The 18,175-nt window shown below is 39.5% G+C and overlaps 1 protein-coding gene across 2 annotated transcripts in view; it reads left to right on the forward strand.

Annotated features, from left to right (window-relative positions):
- Window positions 1–18,175, forward strand: part of RASGEF1B (RasGEF domain family member 1B) — a 520,818-nt gene that overhangs the window by 182,153 nt on the left and 320,490 nt on the right. For both annotated transcript variants that reach the window (XM_081812257.1, XM_081812259.1), the window contains exon 3: window positions 3,515–3,568. In XM_081812257.1, coding sequence (XP_081668383.1) covers window positions 3,515–3,568 — 54 coding nt within the window. The remainder of the gene's footprint in view (window positions 1–3,514; window positions 3,569–18,175) is intronic.

Below are 18,175 nucleotides of genomic sequence, written 5' to 3' on the forward strand. Positions count from 1 at the left end.
TTCTTGAAGGTTGAATGGTATTGTTTAATCTCGAAGATCATTTCCCCTGGGGCTAGAGCACTACTATCTGAATTCTTAGACATGTTCCTTAATTTACTGTCCCTAGTGGTATATCTTAAACTTACTTAAAAATGCAATTAGTGTCTCTCAAGTTGCCCCCACATGGAATCTTCAGTAGCTAGAATTTGGGTCCTCTCCAGATTTTGACTTTTCAACTTCTGTTTCCTGTTAAAAATTTAGTTACACTGGTCAAGAAATCAGGGTCATTTCCATGACTAGCTCTTCTTGAGTTCAGACCAGTGCTTCTCAATGGGGGGTGAATTGCCCACTCCAGGGGACTCCTGGAAAAATCTGGAGACATTTTTGGTTGTCAGGACTGAGGTCAGGGGGTGGAGCGTACTACTGAAATCTGGTGCGTAGAGGTCAGGGTAGAGGTCAGGGATGCTGCACAGCACAGCACACTCCCACCCCCACAGCAAAGAATTATCCAGTCCAAAATGTTCATAGGGTGACACTGAAAAATCGATAACCAAACCAAGCAGATAATAGACAATAGAAACTGTATTTTACTACTTTTTGGATGTCTTTTATTTCTCATTCTCCTCTCTCCCTAGGCTTTACTTTGTAATGTTATTATACGTGAGGCTGCTTTTCTGGCACCGCGCTTCCAAAGCAGTGTTTTGGGACAGGGACTGCAATTTCACCTGATGCCGTTTCTTTTCTTTTCTTTTTTTTGCATCTGTTTAGTGCATATTTATTGGATACCTTTTTTCATGGAAGGCACTGGGCTAGATAATGGGGCTACAGCAATGACCAAGTCTTGTGGGGTCTGTATCTTCACGGATCAGGAATCTGAGTGTGAACATTGAGGCCTCTCTCATAACATGGTGCTCATGTATACAAATACATAAATACAAAGAAAGATCATAAGGAAGGCATTTGGTGGGAAGATTGCAGGTGGAGTGGTTCAGTAGCACGTTGAGAGCTACTGTTTCTCTTTCTTTGGCTTTTCTCTCTCCTTACTGGTTCAGTCTTTGAATAGCAAGCAAGAATCTTTCCTTCTAGTCACAAGGAATATGGAAACAAGAGAAACTAAGATATACCTGGCAACAGCAAAGGACAAGACAGCATGGAACTTCAAGAATATATCCACTCCTGTCAACATGGGCTGTTATTTGTCAGGGTTGAAATTAGGTCAGTGGGTTTAATTATGGTAAGAAGAATGAGTCACATGCCCTCATTCTCTTTGAGCAAAGATGGCTGTTTTTTTATGGGAGCCATTTTTTTTCTTTTTCCTGATAATTCTGTTATGTTTGATTTTGTGAACTTTTTATCTTGCCCTTCTTTTTTCACTTTTGCTTTTCCTCTTCCACCACTTAAAATTCTTCCCTTCTTTCCCTTTTCCACTTTTTTTTAGAGGTTTTATTTATTCATTTGAGAGAAGAGAGAGATTGAGAGAGAATGCACACAAGCTGGAGCGGGGGGGGCGGAAGAGCAGAGGGAGAAGCAGGCTCTCTGCTGAGCAGGGAGCCTGATGCAGGCCTCCATCCCAGGACTGTGGGGTCATGACCTGAGCAGAAGGCAGATACTTAAACCAACTGAGCCACCCACACGTCCCATTCCTTTTCTACTTTTAATTCAAACTTTCTAGATAACTTTTAAACCTTCTCTCACAAACAAAATAAAAACACAAAAATTGCCAGCAAACCGTATTTCAAGATCACACCAATCTAAACCTTGAATTTATTTTTTCATTAAATATGCTTTTTTGTATGTATATCCACATCTGTGTTTTCCATCCTTTAATGCTGCATATTACTTTGGATCAGAATATATGCTGGCTCAGATTTTTAACTATCTCTAGTGCTTGTCCCAAAACAAAACAAAATCCTGGGAGGGGGGTAGACATTTTTATGTTATGCAAGGAGAGAGTGTGAGAAAATTTATGTAGATTACATCTTCAAGCCATACCAATGTCTTTATTTATTTTACATTTCTTTTGTTTTTTGACCCTATTCAACCAAAATAAAATTATCGGTATAAATATGTATATGTGTATGTACACACATATATAATATATATGTATATATTGCATATATATTTACATATACATACAAATGTTTATTGCAGCATAGTTTGTAATGGCAGACAAGAATAAACAAACAAAAAGCAATAATAAAAGAACCCAAATGTGGAAACTACCAAATGTCCATCCATAAAGGAAAGCATAGATATAAATATGGTATATCTCTATTATGGAATGTCATGTGGCTATTGAGAAGAATGAGCCAATCTATATGAGCTGACCTGGAAAGGTGCTGATACTATATTCTTAAATAGGTTGATATGATCTCAAGAAGAAAAGAAATTTCTGTATGTGTGTATGCAATATAATGCAGATAATATATGTCATGTAATTACATATAATGTGATATGTATTTGAATAAATAGAGAAAGTGTGGAAAGATGAACACAGAATTTTTTTTGAGGGTGAGTGAGAGAGAGCACACACATATGCGTGCAAGCAGAGGGGATGGGGGAGAGGGAGAGAGAGAATCTTAAGCAGGCTCCATGCTCAGGGCAGAGCCCAATGCGGGGCTCCATCTCATGACCCTGAGATCATGACCTGAGCTGAAATCAAGAGTTAGGCACTTAACCGACTGAGCCACCCAGGCATCCCGGATGAACACAAATTTTTATTATTGATTACCTCAAGAGGATAAGTTAGAAAGGAGATTGTCTCATTAAGAATATATATTTTGTAATTAAAGAAAAAGTAGACAGGTTTACTGAAAAAAAAAAGTCAATACCATTTATGTGGTTGATCATAGACATTTAACTCTTCATAGGATAGTCCAAAAGGAGCAAACTTGCATATAAATCCCAACTGGCCTTGCATGCTAAAGTGCCTTTTTAGTCATTCATGAGGCCAGGAAAATAAACAAAAAAATATATAAAAAGTAAATCGTGTGGAGAGCAAGTGTGTTAAAGAAAATAGAGATCAGATGACAAGATCTGGTACCGCTGTTCAGATTCACAAATCTCTTAAATGGGGAGAAGCTCCCCTTCATCACTCAGGCTCATAATAGGTTTCATTTGAATGGTTTGGCATTTGACATTATGCACATATCTCGTCAAGCGAAAGAGAGAGTGTACCATGTGTGGGTGAGAAGGTGGGTTCTAAAGTCAGACTTCTTGGCTTTGATTACTCACCTCTTTCCAAGGTATGTGATTTTTGACAATTAACCGAATTGTGCTGTAGGTACCTAGTTCATGAAACAAAGATAAGTAGGAGTCCTTATGTCACTCTGTTGTTGTTGGCCCATAATGAATATTCCAACTTGGGTAGGGTGGTTGGTAGTGGGAGAACTGAAGGGCAGGCATTTTTTAAAATCCAGGGAAATCAATGGGGTCATAAGAAGTGTTGCCCACCATGGATTAGAAATTAACAAGGCAGAGTCAATATCATTACACTTTGATGATTCTAATGTGTCACCCACTTTCTGTTTCATAGACCACCATTTTCAGCACATTGGCCAGCGAAAAGTCCTTATCTGACTGCAAAAAGGTAAGTCAACCTCCAAAATTTCCAACTTGTTGTCAGAGTACTAAATGGCTTCAGAGTTGATGACATGCAGTTGAAAAGCTACGGATCAATGAGAATGTTCCGGTGACATGCTGTAGCTCTCTTTCTTCAGAGATGGAAATTTGAATGGTTCTCTTTAAGGATGTGGAAAACTCTGTTATCATTTGACAGCATTTTGTTATCAAGCAGCTCTGGTTGCATATATTTATTTCTATCTCACTATTATCTGACATTTTATTCTGCAAGATGAGCATCAAGGGAGTCTGGGACAAGCTGCATTGCAGGCATCTATATCCTTGTTTCCAAATTTAAATGTAATAAACCTAAACTCAACACAATATAAAAATGATTTTGTATTTTGAAAGCTGATCATATAGCATAAAAATCTGGTTTGGATTCACTACAGTCAAGTTTGAGAAGCTGTCATGCTTTGCAAAAGGATTAGCCTCGCTAGCATCTGATGGAAGACGTCCCTGTAATGGATCTTGTCTGGAGACTGACTGCTATAGCAGTAGCTGCATGTCTAATTCCTGGCCTTCGCAGTCCAGGAGACTCTTTTATCTGCCTCTTTAATCTCAGGTTTAACTAGATCTTCTCCTTTTTGAGGGGAAAGAAGCGATTTCACAGTCTGAACAACGCAAATAAATTCTTTGACACTATCTATTGATATGGAAAACCAGGTGCATAAAGAGTTGACCCGTGCCTCATATATTAGTAACTTGGCATTTCTTAGGGTTTTATAGCATGGCATTGTTTTGCTGTGCTGTTTCCATTTCTGAATTTGCTTGATATGGAAAAAGGTAACTGGGATCTTCATCTTTAAAGGTGATGTGAGGGTCCACTATTCTGAATGCCATCCATTTCATTATCTTGGTAGTTTTTTATTGCCTATTAAATCCCCATCTTGATTGAGTTCTGGTCTGGGCTGTCTGAGATTGAGGTGCATGTTGTATTCTTAACATTACAAATCCTAGAAAATGGACTTCAGGGGTTCTCTATTCTCACCTTTTTCCCAGAGTGGGACTGCTCTTGATACCATGTATAGAAGGACTTCTAGTCTCTACCTGGATACTCTATTAACAGGGAACCCAATGACCCTGACTGTTCACTAGTGAGACAAATCAAAGCATTAGAAAGTTCTTCATTTTATTGAGCCAGGATCTGTTTCCTTTTGATTTCTGCCTGATGTTTAAAGTATGAAGCCAGTTAATATGCTTTCTTCTGAATCTTCTCCCCAGCTCACTCCTGGGCTAATGATTTTCCTTTTTTATTTCTAGTAGAATATTGTTATAATTGATTTCCAGAAGTGTGGGCTGCTGGTTGCTGGCTATTTGGTTTCAATACTTGGCTCTCCCACTTACTACTTATGTGACTCTGGTCACATAAGCTATCTGTGCCTCACTTTTATCACTGTAGAATGGGGATAATAATTGTACCTACTTCATATGATAGATGAGTGAATATATATAAAGTGCTTAGAACAGTGCTCAATACATAATCAATGCTATGTTAGGTATTCCTTCTAGACTAGGTTATACTTTTTTTTTTTGCATACTCTTTGTTACCAATGTCAAAAATTATGTATTGTTCTTCAGGTGTGGTCAGTTTGGCAAAAACACTTCAAGACTTTACTCTTCATTCAGGAGCTTTCTTTACATACTTGGTGTATGCCAGGTACAACGTAAGAATGGGCTATGATGAAAGGACAAGCTGTAGGCTTTCTTCAGTGTAACACTAATATTCTACTAATACAGTGTAAGATGGCATCAGTTTCTCTTTATCAGTCATGTTCCTCTGTGGGCCATGTGAAATTTGAAGTCCTTGCACATGCTCTTAAGACATTTTCACATGACCTGCTATTAAAACATGATTTTCTTTTATATTTATGTAAATGAGTCTTTGAGTATGAATATAGGCCATTATATTTATTTTATTCATTTTTACAATTTGATCAATTGAGATAATTTATAAACCCAGTTCTGTTATCCAACTTATTTACTACCTCTCTCAGTTCTTGTCATGCACAAAGTAGAGTAGCATAGTCAGTCTCTATGACTCAATTTGATTCATCCAGCACAGTTACCAAGTGATCACTGAGCACCTGCTATGTGACATGAACTGAAATATTATGGTGAACAAGTCACATATGACCTTTTCCCTCATAGAACATAGGGGTAGTCATTGGACAAGTAAAATTGTGATGGATGATATGATTCTTTTTTTAAGTTGGGAGGTTATAAGATCTTACATGAAGGGAACCTAACCTAATCTAGGGGTCAGAAAAACTTTCCTGAAGAAGTGGCCTTGGGGCGCCTGGGTGGTTCAGTCGGTTAAGCGGCTGCCTTCGGCTCGGGTCATGATCCCAGGGTACTGGGATCGAGCCCCGCATCAGGCTCCCTGCTCGGCGGAGAGCCTGCTTCTCCCTCTCCGTCTGCCACTCTGCCTACTTGTGCTCTCTCTCTCTCTCTGTTAAATAAATAAAAATCTTAAAAAAAAAAAAGTGGCCTTCATGCAGATATCCAAAGAATGAATGGGGTTTGGCCACATGAAGACAAGGTGGAGGCAGGGAAACACCAAGTATGAAAATCTGGAGAGGTAGAGAACTATAAAATGTTCAGAATGTCTGAAAATTACAACTTGAAATAGAGAATGATAAACAGTGAGACAAAAAAGAAAAAAAAAAGCCTGATCATGGAGGGGCTTGTAAAACCAGAATTTGGATTTATTTTAAGGGTAACAAGAAATTTTTACTTGGGAAGATAGATGTATGTGACTTGATATGATTTTTATTTTAAAATCATTTGGTTGCTGAAGAACAGAAGAAGCAAGATATCAGACATGAAGTCTAGGCCTAAGGCTATATTCTAGACAAGAGATGGTAGTGACCAGGATTAGAATAATAGCATTGAAGATCAAGAGATATTTGAGTGATAAGATCAACAAGATATGATAATAGTTTGGATATATGGTAGAGGAAATAGCTAAGGATGATTCCTTGATTTCTGGCATGGGCAACTGGCAGAATAGCGTGCCATTTTCTTTCTTTTTTTTTTTTTTAATTTTTTATTGTTATGTTAATCACCATACATTACATCATTAGTTTAGATGTAGTGTTCCATGATTCATTGTTTGGGCATAACACCCAGTGTTCCATTAGCGTGCAATTTTCTTAGGTAATAGGGTCAGGGAGGAAGTTGATGAGTTCAGATTGGTACATGTCAGGTTTGTAGTGTTTGTAAGATCTCCCAGCAAAGATGACTAGCAGGGATCTGGGCATGTTGATTTATAACTCAGGATAGCGTTCTAGGGTAGAAATATGAATATGGGAGAAATACACATATAGAGAATGGTTGACAGAGTGTGAATGGACAAGATTGCCCAGGGAATGTGTGGAGTGGAAATGAAGAGTGTTTATAAGAATCTGGGAGTATTGGTATATAAGGCCTGGGAGAAGACTATTTCCTGTGAAGGAAAGTGAGAAGATAGGGCCATAGATGTTGGAAGAAATCAGAAGGATGTAGTGTCACAGAAATCAAATCAATAAAAAAGTGAGTCATTAAAAAGGAGGTTGTCACTTATATCAAAACTTTTGCTGGGAGGTTAAGTAAAATTAGGACTGAAAAGCATCCACTGGGTTTATCAATATTGTAGGTCATTGTTGGTTTTAGTGAGATACAAGTGATAGGTGCAGAAGCCAGGTTACAGTGGGTTTAAGATTGAGTGAGGAAGGAAATAGAAATGGTAGGCTAGTCTTTAAAGGAATGTGTTGCAAAAGGAAGGAAAGAAATGAGTAGTTAGTGGGGGCTATTGGGTTGAGGGAGGGTCTCTTAAGTTGGGGTAGATTTGAGCAAGTGTGTTTAAATGCTAGAAAGAAGACAATAGAAAGGCAAGGAGATGCCAAAGCACAGCATTAACCTTAGATAGATGGAGGGACACATCATGCTATAGAATATCAGGGAAGGAAGAAAGGATAGAACTCATATTATATGAAAGCAGGGAGCCAGAGTAGGTCTTTGTCATTAGACAACTCTGGTCAACTCATCTACTTTTTTTGTTTAATTTTTTGATGGGGAGGTAGGATTATTATTCAACCAGCTTTGAGTCTATATAGCTATACTATTTCAACAATATTTATTTAACCTACAGACATTCCCCTACAATATTTTGCATAGATAGTACCATGTACATAATCAACAATCTCTGGACAGTCTTGCCTATTCAGATGGGGTCTATTTTAAGAAAATTACTCTCAAATCTGTGTCTCAAGTAATGAAATCTCCTCTGAACCCTAGATCTGTGTTGCTGATTATCTAGAGGTCTTTTCCACTTTGTTGTCCCATAGACCATGTCTTAATGTAAATAAAGATATGTATTCTCTTTTACACATATTTTCTCCCATCCTGAGCCTTCTTCTCTTATATTCACCACTCTAGTCAATGGCTTTACCATTCCAAGCTAGAAATGTCAGTGTCATCCTTGATTTCTCTTGTTTCTTTACTTCCCACATCCAACTAGCTATCAAATTCTGTAAATTCCATTTTGAGATGTCCCTAGAATCTCTCCATCATCTTTTTCCTTCCCTTCTTATTCCTCCTTTGGAAGGTTGTAACAACTCCCTCCTTGCTCTTTTCTTGTACCAAGTCTTTTCTTCTTCATTCCATTTTCCAAAACACTACCAGAGTTACTTTCCAGAAAACAAACAACAAACACAACTGTTCATGTCAAATCTTATTTAAAAGCATCTAAGGGATTCAAGTTTTATTCAGAATAGACCCCATACTCCTCTGCATAACTCAACAAGTCATTCCCATTATCTTCAGCCTTATCTCCTGGTATTTTACTAGGTGCTGGAGTCTAGAGGTCTTGAGCAGACTGCTCCTGAATGCAAAACTTTTTGATAACTTTGTGCCCCTGTACAAACTGTTTCTTCTTCTTGAATGCTATCTTCCCTTTCTTGTCTGCTTGAAAGCTTAGTCTTCTACGGAGAGACCCCTCACATTGTTGTTTCCTTTTCAAAGACTTTCTTGGTTTCTCCAGGAAAGATGAGTGGTTTCACCTGGAGTTCATAATGTTTTGTACTTACACCAAGGTATAACACCTAACAACAACCACAAAACTTGTCAAGTGTTTACTATATTCTCAGCCCTGTGAAAAGTACTTTACATGGATCCCCTTATTCAATTTTTATAACAGCCCTCTGAGGTAAGTAAAATTATTACTACCATTTACAGATAAAGAATTTGAGGCCTAGTGACATTAAAGAACTTGCTCGAGGATACACCAGTAGTAGGTGTTGGAGCCAGGATGTGAATCCAGGCAGTCTGACATACCATTGCTTTAGTGTTTTGCTACTTCTTTCTGCCATTGGATTCTAAATACTTATTTATCGGTTCAGCTTCCCCTTAAACTATTATCTCTTGGAGGGGAAGAACAGTAATGGATTCTGTTAGGAATAATAATACCTCCCTAGTAGTAAGGGCTCATAAAAGCTTATTGAATGAATACATTATTTGCTGAATACATGATTGTCCATTAATGTAATATCATTCTGGGGCCATTTTGTTAAAAAAAGCAGGGTTTTGTTTTTTTTTTTTTTTCTTTTCCTGGGAGTTGAGAAAAGGATACTTATATTCAGGGTTTATTTTTGAAGGCAATTTCTGCAATAAAATAAGGTGTTAATGGATAGCTGGGTGGGAGGGGGGCATGGATTGAAGTGTTTAGTTTAGTGAAAGATAGCAAATATCCTACTTCCTAAACACTACTTTACAGAGTTGTAAGAATCCCTGTTCTTATTTTCAGCCAAAGACCAGTTCACTTTTTAATTTGCAGAACCTAAAAGCATCTAGGAGATATATGTGAATTCATTCATTCATTCATGATTATTTATTGGGTGCCTCTTATTGCAAGGCAGTTATTACTGTTAATATGTTGTAGAGGAAAAATGGATATGCCAAGATATGAAGTGACTTACTCTAGGGTACATATTAAATTCCAAGTAGACTCTTAGAAGATAGGCCTAATTCATGTCTTCTCATTTCTTTCCTCTATAACCTCTCCACCCTACGTTATTTAACTAAAGTTGACTCGTGGGGAGATGTGTACTGAGGGATGAGCAGCAGAGAAAGATCTTCAAGCATGTTCCATGTCTCCTGCTACCTGTTTTATGCTCATTGATATTTATATCTTTGTGTCTTGATACTTTTAAATCTCTCAGTGCAAGATATTCAGATCCAGATGTGTCAACTCAGCTTTTTTTGTGTAGGGACATTCTGTCATAGCACTATTGGACTTCCAGTACTTTAATTTGAAGTAATGGGCAAAACATATATCCTTACCCCTTCTCAGAGGCTCTTGGCTCTGACCCTGACTCCCACCCCCGGGGCACAGGTCAGAGATAGGTTAGGGGTGATGGACAGGTGAGGGTGATGGATGGGGCAAGGGTAAGGGATAAAATGAATCCCAGGGATGGGTTAAAGGTCAGAGATTTCTGTTTCACAAATTACTTGGAAATGAAAAATAGGCATTTTTTGGTTTGGTGTCAAAATGACCTGCTTTATCCTGTTGTAACTTTCATCTGTATATGGTAACCTAGAATCTCAGCCCAAATCCCTGTCTGTTGTCATAAAAATAGGTTCCTCAGGTTGGAGAGTTTATTTTAAAAATTTAGCCATTTTGATGGTTTATTGTAACATTTTGGTTGGGAGGTGCTCCATTTCTCTCTCTGTATGTCCCTCTGTTCTCTCTCCCTGGACTTCTGATATCTTAACTCATGTCAATGACAACTTCTTTCTTTTTTAAAATATTTATTTATTTATTTGAGAGAGACACACACAGAGGGGGAGGAGAGGAAAAGGAATCCCAGTCAGACTCTGCACTGAGCGCAGAGCCCCACATGAGGCTTGGTCTTAGGACCCATGAGACCTTGACCTGATCTAAAAGCAAGAGTCAGATGCTCAACTGACTGAGCCACCCAGGCAGCCCTCAATGACAACTTTTAAAAATAGTATCTCTAGGAAATGTATCCCTATCATATAGAAAGTATTGGTTTTAGAGGCGCCTGGGTGGCTCAGTCGGTTAAGCATCTGCCTTTGGCTCAGGTCATGATCCCAGGGTCCTGGGATCGAGCCCCACGTTGGGCTCCCTGCTGAGGGCTTCTCCCTCTCCCTCTGCCCTCCACTCATGCTTGCTCTCTCTCTCTAAAATAAAATCTTTTAAAAAAAGTATTGGTTTTAGAATATATGGAAACCTAAAGGAAATCTATCTGTTGGTGGCAGTAATTTATAGGATTATTTGTGGTTGTGTTGACTGTGCTACCTATTCTACCCACCCTTGGCTTTGACTTGGGTGCTCTCCACTATTACCAATATTGTATGAGTGTGCAGAGCATGTGCCCACATCATCTCTGAGCCTACTGTGTGGTATTTTTATTTTTAATAGACATAGGTGATGCTTCACTACCTTCATTCTTCCTTTAGGAAGAGATGATTAAGAATCTAGAATGTAATGGGCTATTGGAAAATTTAAGTTTTTCATCATGGTTGATGAATAGGTCTCTGGGTAAACACAGCCCAAGATAGTAATATCAGCAGTTAAGATATTTACTCACAGTTGGTTCCTCAGCCTTTTGAAGCTATATTGTATCTGGCTTCCTCTTTCAAAGATCAAGACTTAATGTCTAGACAGTGTTCACTGACCTACACAAAGCTGGCTGGGCAGAGTCCCATGACTCTCAGCTTCTTGGCAGAATTTCTGGGCTGGTAGGTCATGGTGGCTTCTTCCCATGCCCTGAGAAAGGACATAAAGACCAGACCAACCCTGTCAGCATTGAAGAAATTCCTCTGACTCCCCCTCCCCACCCCTGAAAGACAGAAACCCATGTTCTGGAACAGTCACCGTGAAGGGTATTATTTCAAGTAAATTTGAACACTGTTCACTTTTTAAATAGATTTTTTTGGAAGCTAGGAAGGTTCGTTTTTGGCAGAGTGCTGTTTTTGCTGACTTGATGTAGTGCTCTCTGCTGGATAAAGGGTGATACATATATTTGCAAATTTCTATCCTTTTTTTCATATGTGCCAACACAGGCCACTAATTTATGGGGGGGACAATTGTTTCTCTTTGAACACAGGGGAAGCACTTCAGCCCTTCCTCTTTCCTTGCCTCCCTGCCTCGCCCTGCCTCACTCTCCCAGCCAAGAAAGAGCTCTTAGCACTGATTTGCAATATTTGGGATAAGATAGATGTTTCCGGATTCCATACACTCTCCTTTCCTCTCTTATTGTCTGGTTTTGATTTTTATTGTTACATTTTTTCCAATCCTACTCTCCTGAGATGCAGTATGGGGCAGGGGTTAAGAGCACAGGCTCTGGAGACCAATTTCTGTGATGGGAGTCCACGCTCCACTACCCATCAGCTCTACAGCTTTGTCCAAATTACTCAGCTTCTCTGTGCCTCACTTGTCTCATGTATAGAATGAGACAAGTCATGGTATCAACCTATAGAACTGCTGTTAAGGATGAGTAGATGGATCCATGTAAAATTCTTAGAGCAGTGTCTCAGTAAGAGATGTTCATTATTCCATCCCTGTGCAGAGAATAATTTGAACTTTGGTAGCTGGAGTCTCACTTTATTTTTTTCTCTAAAAGAGCAACAACACCAAGGAAAGTACATCAGTGGACTTGGGCTAAAATGCACATTTGCAAAAATGTAAGCTGTAGCTGCACTGGAGAAATACCCTGGTATGGGTCTCTAATTCTTAGTAATTCTAATTCCTAATAATGAGAATGCACTCAAGTTCAATATTGTTATGGGTTTCAGCTCTGTAAGAGCAAAACATTTCTTAATAAATGAAACATAAAACCTTCCTAATAGTACGGTGAGTATACTTTTCTGTACCTCCAGCACCTGACACAATTTTAAGCCCATAGTAGACATTTAATAACGTTTGTTAATTCATAAACTTGGCGTAGGATCATTCCACCAAAAGCTTCCAGCAGAAGGCTCAAAATGAAAAAGAAAGGAAGGTGGAGAACCTACTCTTTGTATGTCTTCTTATGCCAGCACCTAGAATATACACAGGCAGGTAAAAATACCTTATTACTTGCTTGGAGGTACAGAATAAAATATAAAATATCCTGTCCCTCAAATAAATGTATATCCATTGCCTTTTCTGAATGTTAATATATGGGTTTCTTTTGCCCATTAGGCTATATTTGCCTCTTTTTTTTTTTTTTTTTTTATAGATACAACCTAACACCAGGCATTTTTGCAACCATAATTTCTAGCCTGTGCATCTCAATAACTTTCATAAATTTCTATTTCTTTTTTTATTCTTCTTTTTTCATTTTCTTCATTTCCCTATTTAACTTTCTCTACTCCCTCCTTCCTTCCTTCCTTTTTTCTTTCCTTGACCTAATATATCAGGTAACAAGGTATAAGTTATAAGTTGTGTCCATTTCCCCTAGACCCAATTAATTTACTATTTAATACATATTGAAAGCCTCCCATGATTATTTGGAAGATAAAGGACAGAACAATCCTTGTCATGAATGCACTCATAGTTTAGGGGGTGGGCAATACTATACTTGGATAAATCACAATAGGGCAAGTTCTGTATGCTTTGGTAGCAGAGAAAGGGCTGTGAGTAACCTTACCTGGGAGAGCCACTAATCTGGTCAGTGTCCCCATCTCATTCTTCTCTCATCAGGACAACACTGAAATGCACCTCTGGGTTCTATCTGCTTGGTGGCCAGGACTATTTATGTTTTGAGTCAGAGGTTGAAGGATGGTCTTTTCAAAGACTTGCCTGCCCCATGGAAATTAGTGGGATAACTCTCCAATGTTGCTTGCATTTTAAATATTGTTGCAGGAGATCATGTGCTCTGTCCTGCTTCTGGGGTTGAGCCTAAATTTAATGATCTTTAAAATCACAGACCGTGCAGGCTTGTGGAACTGCCTACATATGTTGAAAAAAAATGATGCTTCTGGTGTGGAATTGCAAGATAAGCAGAGAACCCAGTAAATGACCCAGTGGGAGTTTTCCCCAAGGGAAGGATAAAGAAAAGAGTGTACTGTTTTTTTGGCAAAGGAAACTGGCACTTAACATGATTATTGCAACTCTGGGCACTTGGGTTTTCCCACTGGGGAGATCAAACGTGGTAACAGCAGAGCTGTTCTTCCAAAGCCGAACCTTCATGAGCTCTAATCTCCAACTGAGATGTCAAATGGCCAATATCCCTGGCAAGAAGAGCCTTTTAATTAATTAGAGACTTGAGCTGGCAGCTTGCTGCAAAAGCACCTGAACATGGTTGCCGGTGAAAAGAGCTGCGGAGGGCTGCTTCCAGTGACTTGCCGCTCTCCTGAAGCCTGCCTCAAGTGTCTACCTGTCTCCATAGGAAAGACAGGTGCTGTGTCCTCCTGAGGAGGGGTCTCTTTCCACTTGGTGTTCTTTAGAGAGAGGTTTCTGGCCAAGTCTTTCCTCTCCTGCAGTCCCAGAGGTGGGACGAAGACAAAAAGGAAAGTGTTGTTTCCCATTTCTGTTTGGAGAGTCACAAAGGCCGGCATCTGGAGGAAGCAGAAGATGTCTAATGAAAGGTTGCACTGTGGCTGCATCAGAGCTTGTCATCTTGCATAATGGAAATCTGGAAATCCCAAGGTTATTCAAGCAGGAAAAGGTCTTGAGGCTGGTCTGGTGTCATCGAAGGTAATCTGGCTTTTTGAGAGCCCCCTGTTATCTCTTAAGGGGCTTTGAGTCTTCGTCGTCAAAAGCAGTGCTGCCGGGTGTCTCAGAGGAAGCATCCTGCAGGTTTGCAAATGTTTTGTGTGCCCCTGTTGTGCGGCCAGGCAGCACCTTCTGCTCAGGTTGCTACAGGGCTGCCCTTTGGAAAACTCTTTTCGGTTTACTTATAAAAGGCAGAGATATGCGGGAGGACAGAGCTCTGTTCACCGTTCCTTGCAGAGATGTGCTGAGGTACAGGTCACATGGTCATAATGAGGACCACTGACTGTGTAGCTTTCCGTCCTGCTCCAACCTGAGCATCTGGCTCTCTCCCTTTGGTTTTAGTCCTAATCATGATAGGGGAAATGCTTTGTGTGAACATTTCCTCAGTGCTCTTCCAGGCTCTCTAAAGCTTTTAAAAAATCTTTTGGTCCTCTGAAAGAATGTGACAATGTACTTTTACACATCAAATGGAGTTATTATTTATTTATTGGTATCCATAGGCTAGGTAACATGTAGAATATTTATAGCATCACATGATATAATTTCTAGTTTTATGTAAGTACTAAATGACTCTGGAGCCAAATTGCCCAAATAAAAGGCTGCCTGCAGCATTAACTCTGTGATGCTCAAGTTATTAAGCCCCTCTGTGCCACACTTTGCTCTTTTCTTTTTTCTTTTTTTTTGGAGAAATTATTTGTACTTTAATAGTTTAGAAAGGTCTAGTGAGCGAAAGTCAATGACAAGCTTCCACACTGTGCTCAAGGACAGCCAGAAAAGCATTTCATGCAACATATTACTATTATAAGTCAGACTGAAATCCAGAGTTAACATGGGCTTTGTTTTCAAACTAGAACACATAAAAACATAAATGCAAAATTAAAATATTATGTTCCTGAGTGCCTCAGTTAGCAAAGTATAGTGTTACTTAAGATTTAGATGTGGGAGTGACCAACTAAGGACATGGTTATTAAAGCCTTGAGAGTAAATATAAAGCCTTGGACAGACTGAAAAGAGCAAGGTGAGAAACCAGGTGAAAAGAGAAATTTTGGGAGCACTACTTTTTTAGGGATCAAACAAAACAACAGACACAAAAGGAGACAAAGCTAATGAGCCAGTAGAGAGGGTTCCGAGAGTTTGACGATGTTGAGAAAGGAGGAATCAATTGGTGCAGGAATGTCTTGGAGATGGAGAGGAAAGGGTGCTGCCCACGGGAGCCAGAGCACAAAGTGCAGAAATTAACCTTGACTAGAAGGAGAAACACCTCACCTGCACAGAGAACATTTCAGTATGAATGGATTTGGGTGTAGCAGTTCTTCATTTTTAAAATGAAGATAATAAAAGTACCCACCTCAGGAAGTTACTGCCCCGTGACGACATCAAACTCAAATCCCATCAGAGTCTACATCATTTCTGGAACTAGTTTCTCTTGATCTAGAGACAAATCTGTCTACCCCCTCCACAGCAAATTATCTCCCCATCTGCGCACACACGCAACAGATCGTGGTGAGACAGGAGGGAGATAACCACATTGCTTCCTACCACCAGAAAGGGGAAACAGACTCACAGCAGCTGCTGGTTGTGTAATTCTGACATCCGTGTGGCCCCTTATCTTGAAGGGTAGGCCTTGCTTCTCTTTCTAGGGGATGATTTCCCAGGCCTCTGGCTCTGCCTCTGAGAGGCTATTCTTTTATTGTTATCTTCTTTGGCCACAAGTGGAGGTGGCATTACAGAAAATGCCCTCACCAAGCTGTGAGCACAGACACCAACATTGAATACTGTATCTTGCCTGATCTTAACACCCACCTGCTGACATAGACAACTTAATTCTTGGCCATGTTTCTCTCACCATGTGTTTTTGGAAGTTCCTAAGAGCTTTTCACATGGGTTTCTCAGGTTTCCTAATGGAGGCCGGCTAACTGGTCACCTGAGGGAAGTTTGCCTTTGCTTTGGCTGTCAGCTTTCCATGAAAACACTGCTCACCTGTCAGCCTGGTCCACAGGCGGGCACCACTGCTGCATAGCTCTGCTCCATAACCCTGCAGGGTGCTGCTCTTCTTCAGTGATAAAATTGGAGAGCGCCCCTCTCCACAGGTCTGCAAAGAACTTGGGCTCTCAGGCCTCAGAGCAGCACTCCTTGTTTTTAGAGTTCCACAGAGTCTTTCATGGACACAGTGTCTTCAACTTCAGATCTTACCACTCCCCACTGAGGCACAGGACCTGTTCCTAAATCTAGGAGGAAAGGTATAGGCCATAGCATATCCTCCACTGTGCTCATTCACCCCTTTCTTGTCTATATCTTTCCTTTCTCCGGAAAGGAAAAATTTGCACCAAATTTTCTGCCTTCTCTTTTACCTAAATACAGCTCCTGTGTCTTAGTCCATTAACATATGTGCTCAGATGGTCCCAGCTCAGGTTCATAAATAGGGAATCTTAGAATCCTAATCTGGACAGCTAGGATGTGCTGATAGTCTACTTCTCCAAGCTGGTGGGTAGCTCAAAGTCTTTGCTCACAAGACTTCTAGTTCTAGAAAAGTGTGAAGGTTAATTAACCAAAATGTTCGTCTTTTTGTTCCTCCAGACACCAATCAGTTGCTAGAGGAAATCCATGTTTATGTTTCTAATGCGCTCTATCTCTGTAATGTGCATTTCAGCAGTGTCTGGATTTAAAGGATTGAGAAAGCCAGAGTGTCCGTAGATTCTTATCTTGACCTCCATTCATAAACAGAGGAAGCTAGATCACTTATTGAACCACCCATTCAACATCCTTAGAACCAAGATTGCTACCTCATCATTTTAAAAGTTAAATCACTATGTTGTACACCTGAAGCTAATGTAACAGATGTGTCTAGTATACTCAAAACAACAAATAATAAACAAACAAACAGATAAAAGTTGGCTTTTGTTTGCAGACAAACTATTTCTAGTGGAATCAGTGACTATCAGGCAAAGTCATGACTTGGTCAGAAAACCTGCTGGTTTGGCTTCAACTTAATGTTATTATTTTTTTTTTTGTGGGTTTTTTTTTTTTAATCTTATGTTAATCCCCATACATTACATCATTAGTTTTAGATGTAGTGTTCCATGATTCATTGTTTGTGCATAACACCCAGTGCTCCATGCAGAACGTGCCCTCCTCAATATCCACCACCAGGCCAACCCATCCTCCCACCCCTCTCCCCTCTAGAACCCCCAGCCTGTTTTTCAGAGTCCATCATCTCTCATGGTTCGTCCACCCCTCCGATTTCCCCCGCTTCATTCTTCTCCTCCTGCTATCTTCTTCTTCTTTTTTTTTCTTAACATATATTGCATTATTTGTTTCAACTTAATGTTATTTTATTGCCATTTGTAACTGTGAAGTAAAAAGACAAAACAAAACAATTATATTTTCTTTTTAAATCAGTCTTTTCTTTTCCTTCCTTTTCTTCTCTTTCAATTCTAGTATAGTTAATATACAGTGTCATATTAGTTTCAGGTGTACAATCTGGTGATTTAACAATTTTTTACATTAGTTAATGCTCTTCATGACAAGTGTACTCTTTTTTTTTAAGTATTTTTTTATTATGTTAATCACCATACATTACATCATTAGTTTTTGATGTAGTGTTCCATGATTTATTGTTTGCATATAACACCCAGTGCTCCATGCAGTACGTGCCCTCTTTAATACCTATCACCAGGCTAACCCATCCCCCGACCCCCCTCCTCTCTAGAACCCTCAGTTTGTTTCTCAGATTCCATAGTCTCTCATGGTTCATCTCCCCCTCTGATTTCCTCCCCTTCATTCTTCTCTTCCTGCTATCTTCTTCTTCTTGTTTTTTTTTTAACATATAATGTATTATTTGTTTCAGAGGTACAGGTCTGTGATTCATCAGTC

This window comes from Leptonychotes weddellii, chromosome 2, assembly GCF_054177405.1.
Source record: "Leptonychotes weddellii isolate Sample4059 chromosome 2, ASM5417740v2, whole genome shotgun sequence".
Lineage (NCBI taxonomy): Eukaryota > Metazoa > Chordata > Mammalia > Carnivora > Phocidae > Leptonychotes > Leptonychotes weddellii.